The 13678-nt window shown below is 38.2% G+C and overlaps 1 protein-coding gene across 1 annotated transcript; it reads left to right on the top strand.

The window, feature by feature from the left end:
* Positions 1–8353: 8353 nt before the first annotated feature.
* LOC109031891 (retinol-binding protein pinta) lies at positions 8354–12822 on the top strand. The gene is made up of 4 exons (XM_019043705.2): positions 8354–9102; positions 9682–10016; positions 10900–11303; positions 12346–12822. Exons 2-4 carry the CDS (start codon positions 9766–9768, stop codon positions 12492–12494), a joined length of 804 nt encoding a protein of 267 aa, XP_018899250.2. The 5' UTR covers positions 8354–9102; positions 9682–9765; the 3' UTR covers positions 12495–12822.
* The last annotated feature ends 856 nt before the right edge of the window (positions 12823–13678 follow it).

Here is a 13678-nt window from a genome sequence, read left to right as displayed (position 1 = left end):
TGTTCATACGGCGTTTTTCCTCAGCACGGCAGTCTGGGGAGAGCACGGAGAGGACGGTAATTTTGAGGTTAGGTCATGGAGCTTTTAGCGCCCGTAAGGTCAACCAACCTTTGGACTCCAATTATCTAGAACTATTTATTATTACAATATTGCGACCCGTCATTTGTAAAACACGTATTTAACTGAGTTTTTAAATTTACTCATTTCTGCGGCATTGAACATTCTTTAAAACAATTCAGAAAATTTCCTCTGTAACGATAGACATTCCCTAAAATATTCAAAATAATCCACACAACCATTCTGCTGCAAAAAATAAAATTTTCGATGAAATTGGGCAATGGCTGATGTGGCTTGGTTCCTTTCTGCCTAACGCAATCCTCTTGATTCCTATTTGTGATTAAATTTAGCTAATTCCCTAAATTACAGGAGGATACCAACTTAAGAAGCGTGTACAATACGTACTTATTTTTTGATAAAAATAAATATTCCACCTACAAATCATAAGGGAAATAACAGCTTACTTATTTATTTTAACAAATTCTGTCACTAAACAAATTCTATACGATATCAAATGTGAAAACCCCACAAATTATTTCTAACGAGCAGACATCCATTCGCTCAAGGAAGTTCGTCCCCTCTGACTAACTTTGTCCAAATGAACAAGTGCCTTTCGAAAGAATCTGCACTCATTTATTGATTCAACCTTATTCAAGGAGTTATAACAATCAGAAAGTTGAGTGTCGGTGGAGTGAGAGGGGGAGGGGGAAGGCGGTATCCGTCCGGAATCAGGAAAGGAATCAAACGCACCGTATGAAAAGTTTGTGCGTTCTCATCTGTCATTTCGATTATTGCGATCAAAATTTCTAAGGAAGTCAGTGGTTGAAGAGAAAGTGCGTTCACCATTTAAGCCTGTAATTCTATTTTAGTCGTGAGCATCTTGCAGGCGTCATGTCAGCTCCCAAATATTGGCAGCTCCGTGAGTGCAGACTTGAGCACCGCTTCTGCAGAGGCCCAGGCTCATCTGCAATGAATTGCATTCTTATATACCACTGCATCAATACTTTGACATGAAAGGATTGACGCACAGGATGAGAAGTCTAGCATCTCAAAAGTTGTTCTCTGAAAGAAATATAAAATCATACAGAACATGGTGAACGTCTTGAAAGTTTGATCATTTTTCTGATCAGTGAAATAAAAGCGTTACTCGTAATGTAAGGACTGAAAAACTTCAATTATGGTTTTGTTCCAAGTTTCTTACATCAAAAAGGACCAGGATTTGTATAGATACATATGCCATCTGTATTTTTTCTGTTTTTGATACGCTAAACCAAGGCGCGAGTAAAGTAACTACATTTATGTTTCATCTCAGAATAAGGATTTACCCAAGTAGTTTGCACTTACATTTATGATTCCAAATCTCAAAAAAATAGGAAATGTTTTAATCGTTGTTGGTAAATAACGCGATTAAGAAACCCCTTTAACTTTGAAGCATGTTAATGTTTTTGCGTCCAATTTGGAACAAAAGGCAACTTGGGTTCATAATAGACAACATGTCTTAATTAGCTAACACATGAATGAATTTGCGAATTTTATACATGAATCAGCAAGTTCAATACTCATCATATTTAGGGGGATTTTAATGAGGAAATATGCTCAGTGGTGCTGCCTAAGTCCTGGCCCCCAGAAATTAAACCTTTTTTTTTTCTCATTAACCTCTCGGTTCATTGAACTGATTACTAATTTCTTCATTTTCACCAGTTCTTAGGCAGACGTAAATAATCCTAACCCCGCACATTTTTATACTCTTTTCCTCAATTTTGAAATGTATGCTCAATTAGACAAATGACAGGAGAGCCAAACGCTTGTCCATATCAACGTGGCCTGAAGCGAAGAAAAGAGGCCAATGCATTACGTAAATTTGTGAGGATTCTGTAGCCGACGGTAGCTAGGAATTTGACCAAAGCCACGGTCAAGTTTCTCCGCCAACCGTGACTGCCAAAAAAAATTAAAATGAAAAAAAAAATAAAAAACTGAAAAAATTACCAAAATCGATCGATCCATCAAATCGACAGTTTCAATTCCTGGAACCATATAGAAGAATACATCATCTCCTGGGTTAGTTGCCACATCGAAAATAATCCACAGAATGACTTACACGTCATAATAATAAATTAATAAAACCATTAACTAACCATTATTTAATTAATATTAATTATTTTATAATCAAAGATAAATCTACTAATTCTCAAGAAAAATACTCACCTTTTGAATGTGGAATAGATCTATTAACATCTTTGCGGCTTCAATTTTCTCCGCATTTTTACTTTATTTCCATTGTTTTCCTAATTTTTGACGTAAAGTTAATACTTATTCTTCATGGCAGTCTTCTGACATGACAGTATTTTTTCCGTCGAAAGTCGGATTGAAAGATTTCAAGCTTGATTGTCTCTGATACTACAGAATCAATGCATTTGTTTGAATGAATAAGTCCCGTATCCTATCGCACCAGGGTTAGACACCGAAAAATTTTTTGATTATTAAAGTACATCCTATAAAATATTTAATTTTTAGGAAAATCATGAATATTTTGAAAATTTCAAGCATCCTATATTAAATCGCGAGTAAAATTCACTAAAGAAAAAATAAAAAAAAATTTAAAAAGTGTCTTGGCGAAAATAAAAAAAGAACTTAGTAAGCCCGTAGATTTAAAAGGGTTTTTCTTTAAAAATTTAGTGTAGCGCCGAAAATCGAGTAATCAATGGGGACCCCTCACAACCATACCCGGGTTTTGCTTACAACAGCAGCGAGTGACGGATAATCAGGTTATAATGCGAGTAATTTGGCAATGCTGCCTCTCGTTTTGGAGGAGGCTTATTCATCTTCTCTCTCCGGTGGTAAATGCAAATTCGAATTTGTTACACAAGACTTGAGTAACGTGTTGATCACGAAAATATTTATTGACGTGGCGCATTAGCATATAAATACTAGCTTAATCTGGTTTCGCCGGGGGGGCTGAAATGAGCGATCGAATCCCACCCCCCCCCCCCTCTCCAGATCCGTGTCTACTCCCCCGCCCAAAGTTTGGGGCCGCGCATCGTACGCTACCTCGCCGGTAAAAGTGAAAATAATTTTTTGGCTTCTCTGTGGGTCTCTGAATTTTTTTTCGTAGTGCGATGAGAGTCTAGGCATGGAGCAATTACGAGATGGTGAACGGGCTTACTATGTTCAGATATCGATGGCCAAACCGCGAAACCACGCTGCCGTGCTAAAGAAGAACGTCGTATGAGCCTTATGACGTTGCCAAGTTTCCTCTGATAAAAATCGAAATAACTGGGAAAATTTTGAATATTGATGTTCCAAAAATTTCAGACAATTTTGTACGCAATTTAAACTAAAATGTCTGAAAATCGGTTGAACCGGAGCAACGTCGATAAACGTTTTTAACATAAATCCTGTAACTTAATCCTGTAAAGAAAAACGGGAAAAAAGCGAATATACCTTTCATGACTCCTATCGTCGAAAAATGTTGATGTTAGTCTCCCTTTATCCCTGCAAATTCCTCTCATCATTCTATCTCCTCAGCGCACATTGGGTCGAGTCAATTAGAGAGGTCGGACATGAAATTTTCTACAGAAACTGCAAATTTTGACGTTTATTTTGTCACAATTTAGACTTTAAGGGGTGCTTTAGGAAGAAAATTTCACTAGGAAACCAATGAGGCAACTTTTAGAGCCTCAGAGTTTTGTATAAAACGGAGTTATAAACTCTTAAAGTTTCCAAATTTTGTCAGACCTCTCTTATGGACTCGGTCCACCCGCATAATGGATCGAGTCAATTAGAGAGGTCGGACATGAGACTTTCAACAAAAACTGCAAATTTTTATGATTACTTCGTCAAATTTTAAAGTTTAAGGGGTGCCTATCAAGATAAATTCCACGAGGAATCCAATGGAAACGCTTTTAGAACCTCAGAGTCGTGTATAAACGGAGTCATACGCTTTTAAAATTTCCAAATTTTGTCCGACCTCTCCTATCGACTCGATCCGCTGTGCGGCGGAAAACCCTCGAGTCTTCGGATCTTCGACCTGGAGGAAAGGAACTTCATTGTGCGTTGTCGCGTTTTTGGTCTGGCAGTGGGCAAACGGGATTGCGCAACCGGTGAAGATTAATTGCACTCCTGGAGACCGGACGGCGGACATGGCGCTGAAGCCGGCTAGGAAGTTGAAGCCGGACAACACACTCGAGCGCGAGCGGTAATCGAACCAAAATCCACTCGAAAAATTTCACCTCCTCACCTGCGCGCGGTCGGCAGCCTCTCAAAATTAATCCTTTTGCTCGACCAATCGGATCGAAACTCGCACAGTGGACTTGCAACGTGAAAGAAACCATTCAAAGACAAACATCATGCTACACTGAAAAAAGATTGGTAGAATTTACCATTCCTTCACGCTGTATTTCACATACACTGGAGGAAAAAAGCACATTGGATCTAGAGTCCAGACTCTTGAAACAAGAACAAGCAGGAACAAGCAAGAAAAAGGACTCTTGATTCAATCAGATTTAAGCTTAAATCAAAAAGAAATCCGCTCAAATTAGAGGCTTGGTTTCTTGCTTTAAGCTTAAATCAGATCGAATCAAGAGTCTTTTTTCTTGTCCATGTTTTTAAGAGTCTGGACTCTAGATCCAATGTGTTTTTTTTTTCCAGTGTAGCGTGAAAGGAATGGTAAATTCTACCGATTCTTCACGTCGGATTTCATGCGAGAGGAATGGTAATTCTACCATCTTCAAGTCATTCTGCCATGCTTTACCGTTTCTTCTGGCAGAATTGACTCTGAATTGACGATGTGTGAAATACAGCGTGAAGGAATGGTAAATTCTACCAATCTTTTTTTTCAGAGTACATAAAAGAACAGCGCGACCATGAATCATACCTGAGAGAATTATGATACACGCGAATTCTATGCGAAAATACTATTTTCGTCTTGAGTTTTTGTCCAAACGGGTGCAATGCGTATATAGGTGCATTACTCGTGTTTGTTTTCAAAAATTCCTCGGTTGAATCCTGAATTGATGGGCATGGAGCACAAGCGCATAAGTGCAGTTTCTGCCTCTTCGAGAAAAACGTGTTGAGAGTTTCGAAATTACACGGCGCCTTATGGCGAAAAGCAAGATCAAACTGAATTTTTGATGCTTAAAAATTGGAATTTGGAGGCAAATTGTTCACAGAATATGCATTCAGAATAGTTTTACTTGAAATGATTAATATCTCAATTTTCTCAAAAACTGCACATATGCGCCTTGTCCTCCAAGCCCCAATTCTGACTGACTGTATCTGAGCGCCAAAATTAGCAGTTTCCTAATATTTTGTGTTCGGATACGTTTAACCTTAGTCCAGGGCTTAAAAATTATAACTTTAGGTACGAAATAGCCGGAATTTGTCTGAGTGCATTGTGTCATGAATCCAATTTATTTTTGGAAATAGTTTTGTGGGGAGGCCTGTAATTTAGCAAAAATCTGAGATCCTGATGTTTCATTACTTCCGGTGTACTATATTCGCACCTGAAGTCGGACATTTCGATGGCTAAATGAAAACGATGCATCTATCACATTGCAAAGTTGTAAGTCTCCGGTCATGTTTTATTTTTCCTATGGAAAATCCAACCAACAGCTTCTATTGAATTTTCTATAAATTTCCGTACCCTTTAAAAAAAAAAAAAAAAAAAAAAAAAAAAAAAATCACAAATCCCAATACTGCACGGATACAATTTTATTGATTTTCCGTGAAGCAAATAAAACAAATAAACAGGGATTTAAAATGTCTCAATTCAAAAACGCATTTTTCGCAATTAGCCCATCATTTATATTTGTGGCGTTTTAAAATTAACCAAAATCAAAAATAATAGTAGGGGGTCGGTGAAGGGTGATACAAAAAAACTGGACAAAGGATAAAATGAAGATAACTCCGAGTGACAAAATGTGAAACGTAATAAATTTGAATATTAAACCGCGCATAAATTTCGCGGTTAAGTTCGCGCATCTCTCGGGTCCGAGTGGACTTTCTTCCGGTCATCCGAATTCGTAGGAAAGTTGTTCCACTGCGGGTTGTCAGGTGTCACGGTCGCCCGGAAGAATGTGAAACTTTGGGACGCCGCGCCGATCGGTGGTCATTGCAAACGAAAGTGAATCCACTCTCAATTTCACTGTACATGGTCATCGGTCACGCGGCCGGGCCTTTCCGCCGCACAGTGGATCGAGTCAATAGAGGAGGTCGGACAAAATTTGGTAACTTTAAAAGCTTATAACTCCGTTTGAACAAAACTTTGAGGTTCTAAAAGTTGTTCCATTGGTTTCCTCGTAAAATTTTCTTGTAAAAGCACTCCTTAAAGTCTAAAATGTCACGAAATAAACCCCAAAATTTGCAGTTTTTGTAAACAATTTCATGTTCGACTTCTCTAATTGACTCGACCCACTGTGCGCCGTGGAGGCAGAATGATGAGATGGATTGCAGGGATGAGGAGAGGCTAACAACATTTTTCGACGAGAGGAGTCATTAAAGGTACATCCTTTTTTTCCTGTTTCCTTTCATACCAACTAAAATTGAGATCTGAATGAGACTAGAGTGGATAAGTATAAAACTTTATTCTTATGTGTCAGTGGTTGATTTTTAGAATTGTTTGCTGCAGAAGAAGAAAAAAATTAGGTTGAAAAAGTTACAGGATTTATGTTAAAAACGTCACAGTGGATCGAGTCAATAGAAGAGGTCGGACAAAATTTGGTAACTTTAAAAGCTTATAACTCCGTTTATACAAAACTCTGAGGTTTTCAAAGTTGTGCCATTCGTTTCCTCGTAAAATTTTTTCTTCCAGAAGCACCCTTTAAAATTTAAAATTTGACAAAATAAACATCAAAATTTGCAGTTTTAGTCTTTAAATTTGCATTAACTTTGATGTCCGACCTTTCCTATGGACTCGATCCACCGTGCGCCGCACAGTGGATCAAGTCAATTAGAGAGGTCGGACATGAAATTTTTAACTAAAACTGCAAATTTTGATGTTTCCTTCGTCAAATTTCAAAGTTTGAGGGGTGCCTCTAAGAGAAAATTTCACGAGGAACTCGATGGAAACGCTTTTAAAACCTTAAAGTTTTATATGAACGGATTTATAGGCTTTTAAAGTTTCCAAACTTTGTCCGACCTCTTCTTTGGACTAGATTCACTGTGCGCCGACGGCGATCCGACGGACGCTCCAGGGTCACTTCCTCGGCCATGAACTTACCAAGGGCAACCCTCGAACCCACCACCCGCTTCTTTGGCAACGTAGGGGAGCAACCAAATGAAGAAGCGAATTTTATTTCAAGCCTCGGAACTTTCCTAGAGGCTTGTTCTAATTATGGCATTTTTTTTTTTTAAGAGTTTTATTCATTATAACTTCCAATGGGCCTGTTGCATGCAAGAGATACAGCCGCGCGAATAGACTTTTAGGGGTTAAATGACACGAAAATTACGATGGTCACATTAAAAAAGTCTGAAATACACTCCTTACTGCGCAATTTGCGCTGTTAGGAACGCGCTTTTTCAAATTTCCCGCGTCTGAGGGCAGTTTTCTAATCACCGGAAACGAGCAAACGGCGGGCTCGGTGATTTCCGGAAGATGCCGAGTCGTTATTGTTGTTGTTATTTTTTCCTTCAGTTTGTTTACAAACCCAACGTGATCTCCTATAGTGGTCCATATACGCTTTATGCGGTAACCAAATCGATCAACTTTTAAGTATCCAACGCAATCCTTCTACATTTCATTTCACGATGTCACGAGCTCCGATTTTTAGGTTATGTTGTCAGTTTTAGTTGACCGGAAATAGCCGCGAGTTGCCGTTAATTGTTTCCGTTAGAAAACTGCCCCCAGACGCGGGAAATTTGAAAAAGCGCGTTCCTAACAACACAAATTACGCAGTAAGGAGTGTATTTCAGACTTTTTTAATGTGACCATCGTAATTTTCGTGTCATTTAACCTCTAAAAAGTCTATTCGCACGGCTGTATCTCTTGCATGCAACAGGCCCATTAGAGGAAACATATACAATTATCATAAGTTAGAAATAATGCATGGTAAAGCAACAACTGGTTAATTGCTTATTATCATAAGTTATGGCATATCAAGCATCAAAATAAATTGCTTAGAGAAAAAAAGGAGGTGTTGGACGACTTTTACTATCGATTTTCTTTCATATGGTGTATTTTATCGAATGAAGTATCGAAAATCGAAAAATGTCTCTTTTTATGAGACTATGTAACGGATCTTCCTGAAACGTTCTTAAGCACGATGTAAACCTTACGAGGTTCCCTAAAGAAACTTTTTAGAACTGACCACGACTAAGAATCTCAGCCGTCGAAACTCGAATTTTTGCGATAAATTATCATATGTAGCGGGCGAAAAGTGAATGAGACATTTTTTCTAACGCCTAGCCAGAAAAAGCAATTTTCACAACTTACCAAATTCCCCGTGTTTATGACAAAAGATTTATGAATGTTTTAGTACTTGGGAAGTAAAAATAAGTTGACACAGCCATTCATATTTCACTCTTTTTGTTCAGAAATAATATTAATATTATGGCCCAGGACCCACGTTGCGATCATATGCGATGAAATAACATATTTTGAGTACCGAGCTCAAGGTAATCCTCTGACAATTATTTAACTAATCCTGCCTTTTTTGTTACCTGTGGTGTGCACTTTTCACTCGACCATACTGTCATTATCTAATTTTTCTTCACCTTTCTTTTGACTTTTGTCCGTTCCTATTTCGTTATGACATAATTCCACGAAAATGCAGAATCGTAACTTACCACAGTAGAAATCGACTTCGATGAAAAACCAACGAAGAACGATTACGGCACATTGTATAAGCCCACACATTTTCCTTCTTTTTTTATCGTCTCGACCGCATAACACCGGTCGCTCTTTGTTTTTTCCAACTCATTACAGTCTCTTCAAATTGGCTCTACTTAGTGGAGACAGTTTTATTGATTTGGTGGTTGTGGTTAGTGACGGATCTTCGGTGTCAGTGATCTCTACCATTAAGGATAGTTGTTTCAGGATACCGTAAAATTGTGAGTATAATGTGTTAAATTTGCTCAGCACCTGTGCTTTTACTGACTTTTGTCGTGCACTATTCAAGAAATTCAATTTTGTAATTCTGTAAAAGGTTAGTCGTGCGTATGCTATATGCATGTATTTTCAATGCCACCTCCGTGACATGGAGATCAACGAAAATTTTTATCGGACAAGTAACTAGGTTTAGCTCTAAATGATGGAATGGTATCGAAGATTGGCGCTAAAATAGTACTCAGGTTAGATTTTGATAGCAACACAAGTTTCAGTATGACTCAAAGTTTTAGTCAGAAAGAGTTAGTGCCAATCCAAATAATTATATCCACCCTCAGATATACACCAACGGCGCCAAAAATTTCTAAGGGTTTATGGCGAGAGAGGCGGGGCCCATGGAGATCTAACTCCTTAGAGAGAAATTAAATAAAAGTTAAGGTCTCAGTTTGTGATTCTTCTACGTTTTTTCATCTCGTATTTTCGACTTCGTTCAAGTTTTACCGTTTCTCGAAAGAAATTGAATTATAAAATCCATTATTTTTGCACTTGTAAGTTAGTTAAGCAAGTATACTTTTTAACTACAGGAAGCCTTCACTCAAAAGTATGGATATTGAACCAATGTTGACTCCGGAAGGGATCCAGCGAGATGTGGAATCTTTGAAGAGTGGATGTCCAAAGAGCCACATCTACCGAAGATCGAAGACGAAGAATGGATCAAAACCTTCTTGCACCACAACAAGTATAGACTGGAGAAGACAAAGAAGAAAATAGACAACTACTATTCCTATCGCAGCAAATATCCAGAGGTTCTGAGAAATCGAGACCCACAAGGAAAGGATATCATCCAAGCACGAGAAGCATTCACTATTTGTTTATCCGATAAATGGACCAAGGAAGGCGAACGCATTGTCTTCATGAGGTATTAACTGAACATAGTCATTCATAGTTCAAATCATAAAGGAACTATATCTATTCTGAAATGAGCCCTGAGACAAATAAGAACACATGCATGGCAGGGCTCAAGTCAAAATGAATATAGTTCCTTTTAATTCAAATGCGTTATCTAGACCCCACTCCCGCCGATGGACACTTTGAGATCTCAAAGGGCCATTTTGTGGGAAAGAAAAACTTCGAACTTTAGTCCCTAAAAACTAAAAAATTTAGTTTCCGATACCAGAGTGAATACGTATAATAAATGGATTGCATTTTGCAAAACGGAGCCAAGAGCAATCCAATGTTGCTAAGATTGTGCAACTTGCATTCCTTGCAATAAAATTACTGAAATCCTGCAAATTAACAAATTTACAGGGTAATTTTCATCTTGAAAGCATAGTTTCTTAGGAGTAAGATAAACTTGTTTAGATGATCAGTTTATGTTTGCGAGGTCAAAAAAATGGCATAATATGAGCAACATTGGAATGCTCTTGGGTTTCTTTCTGCAAAATGCAATTTAAAATATGTTAGTAATTTTTAGATTCCAAATGCATCTCTCCCAAACGCGATTTTTCGATATGGGCTCCTTTCCCGAGAAGCTCTCCAATTCAAATTTATCATTTCCAAGTTACACAACTGCCTAATTATAATGAAATTTAACGCTTTCTGTTGACACATAAATGAAGTTTACCGCTCTCTACTTATTTTTTTTAGCAAGCTAATAAATTTAAAATTAGCCAAATTTTAACAATTTAAAATTTAAAATTATATAAAATTAAAAATTGCCCGTTAAAATTTCACGGTCCCTACCTTTAAAAAAATTGTTTATCTTTGATGGTCTCAAATTTTTTACTTCGAAATCTTTACAGACCCAGCCAAGACACGAGCATCTTCGATATCAAGGACAATCTGAAACTTTTGTTCATGATCACGGATCTCTACTATCTGGAGCGAGACCGGCATCAACACTCCTTGACAATTGTAGACTGCTCGGAGCTGAGCTACACGCACTTCCTCAAGTCTCTTCCTTGGTTAAAAACCGGGATGGAGATCTTCTTCACGGCCTACTCGGACAGGCTCAAAGCGTATCACGTCATCAATGCTGGGCCCGGTATCGACAGGGTTTTGAACGGCTTCAAGAGTTTTCTCCCGAAAAAAATCGCCGAGAGGTTCTTCGTCCATCCCTCTACTAAGGATTTAGTCCGCATGGTTGATGAGAACGTCGTTCCCTGTGATTTGGGGGGCAAGGGCCCCCGTTTGGCCGAATATGATGGTAAGTTTTGAAGCCACTTATTTTTACTTTCTCGCTACCCTAAGGTAGAGGAAGTATTCTACTGAGCTATGGAAGAACGTCGCAAGAGCCTTCAGACGTTGCCAAGTTTACTCGACAAAAACCGAATTTACTGGGAAAATTCTGTTTATTATTTTCCAAAATGTTCAAACAATTTTGTACGCAATTTAATATAAAGTATCTGAGAATTTCAAGATGCATGAATGTTGTCAAAAATACATGTTTCATCGAAGGAAATTTGGCAACTCTTGTTCATACGGCGTTCTTCCTTAGCACGGCAGTATTGTCATCCTCCAAGGGGGGAAAAAAGTTGAAATTTCATCATTTTTTTCTATTGAGCACCGCTTAATTTATTTATTGCAGTAAAAAAATAGACGTATTTATGCTAAAAGGAACTATATGCATAGGGTTTGCGTGTAACATAGCTCATTTTAGCATAAATACGTTCAAATGGAACTTGAGGAATAAGGGCCCGGACCAAAATTCTGAGGAATAATGTGTGACAAAAGAGGAGAAAACGATTATGGATCAATTAAACATTTTTACAACTTTGTTGAAATACTCCTGTTGCATGCAAGATATCCACCGAGGACAATTCGTCGCTCCTCTGACGTAAGGGCGTATCTCCATTTCCACATGAGCCTTGAAAAGCATGGAGTTATATGGGGAAGAGGGCTCATGTTGAAATCGAGATACGCCCTTACGTCAGAGGAGCGACGAATTTAGGTAGGAGGCTGGGTGCTATAACACCCGGCGGTAAGTACAGCATTGACAAAAACCCTCTTTACTGTGTATTATCTGTTGTCAGAAATGACAACACTTTAGGAAGAAAAATGATGAAAAACGGAGAAGACATGTGTGAAGAATCAATTATCTCGAAAAGAAAACAAACGAAAATTCAACTTCCATGGAATCCATGTAAAATTTTTAGCCACTAATATAAAGCATGCGTTCTCATAAATTAATATATAATGAAAGCAAGCCAGCGTATACGTTTATTATGAAGAATTATATTTGTTTACAGATTACACGGCGAAGCTTTTGGAAAAACACAGGGATTGGTACTTGACACAGGATGACGTTGCATCCAACGAGGATATGCGTCGAAAAGCCCACAAAATGGACGAAGTTGAACAAATGACGGGATCCTTTAGGAAAATTGAGGTCGACTAAACAACTTCAACTCCGTATGGGCCCTTCAACGATGGCCGCCACTTCAATCTCCCTTTCCCCCGCAACCTCCATCCCTCAACCCTCCTTGACAAACTCGTCTACTAAAGTTGAGTACTTTTCATCAAGATTGGTGATAGGAGATGGTTGGTTTCCGTGATTTATAATTTACAGTTCCTACGTTGAAATTTATAGTGGTAGAAAAGGTTTTTTTCTTGTCCCAACGATACGAACGATTTTTCTGCTCAACGATATTGTAATTAATTGGTGCTGAATAATTTCTCGAAGTACGGAATCTATTTAATAATTGTTCATGTAAATATTAGTGTAAATAAAGTTTCCAGAATGGGAAATTTTTTCCAATTTGCGATTTAAAACTTTTTTGTGCATATGATTTCTGATAGTGTTGTAAATTTTTATAAATTTTTCAAAACTTACATTTATGTTCGAGTGATCTATTTTAGTCCCTTTTCTATCCTGGAGATATTTTTTGAGGTCCGTCAATTATTTAAGAGTATGACAATAGTGATTTTTTTTTAATTTCGACTTATTGAACGAATTATTTTATACGAACAGATTATATATTTTTGCTTATAGGTAATATACGAGGGTCATCCAAAAAGTAAGTTCACCCCTTTCATATCTCCGAAACTAAAAGGGATAAATCAAATCGGTAAAAAATGACTTCTTACTTATATCCTCAGCTCTCCATAGGTACCAAGATTTTTAAATTTGGACCACTCGTTGCCGAGATATTCGATTTTTACGTGAACAACTCCCGGCCAGTTCCGTCCACTAAACGACGCGCTGATATGAGATGCACCGCGCGCTGTCGCGTCGCTTTTGTCTTCTGGAACTCTCAAGGAGTACTTCTCGTCCATTATTTGGAGAAAGGGTGTACAATCAATGCACCACGGTATTGTGGAATATTGAATTCGTTGCGATTGGCAATAAGAAACAAGCGACCGGGTCTCTTGTCTCGTGGTCCCCTATTCCTTCACGATAATGCCAGACCTCACACGGCGAAAGAGACCCAAAATTTGTTGGACAAATTTGCGTGGGAGGTGTCACCTCATCCTCCATACTCTCCAGCCTTTGCCCGAGTGACTATCATATTTTTCCGCAACTCAAGAAGCACCTAGGTGGCCAGCGCTTCGAGAACGATCAGTGATGGAAGCAGTCAATGG

The sequence above is a fragment of the Bemisia tabaci genome, chromosome 7 (assembly GCF_918797505.1).
Source record: "Bemisia tabaci chromosome 7, PGI_BMITA_v3".
In the NCBI taxonomy this organism is placed as follows: Eukaryota; Metazoa; Arthropoda; class Insecta; order Hemiptera; family Aleyrodidae; genus Bemisia; species Bemisia tabaci.
This window is presented reverse-complemented; position numbering and strand designations above follow the sequence as displayed.

Excerpts from the sequence above, each read along its gene's own strand:
- LOC109031891 (XM_019043705.2), top strand. The coding sequence starts at position 9,766 with ATGTCCAAAGAGCCACATCTACCGAAGATCGAAGACGAAGAATGGATC. Across the intron at positions 10,017-10,899 it reads GAACGCATTGTCTTCATGAG|ACCCAGCCAAGACACGAGCA; the intron begins GTATTAACTGAA and ends AAATCTTTACAG. Across the intron at positions 11,304-12,345 it reads CCGTTTGGCCGAATATGATG|ATTACACGGCGAAGCTTTTG; the intron begins GTAAGTTTTGAA and ends ATTTGTTTACAG.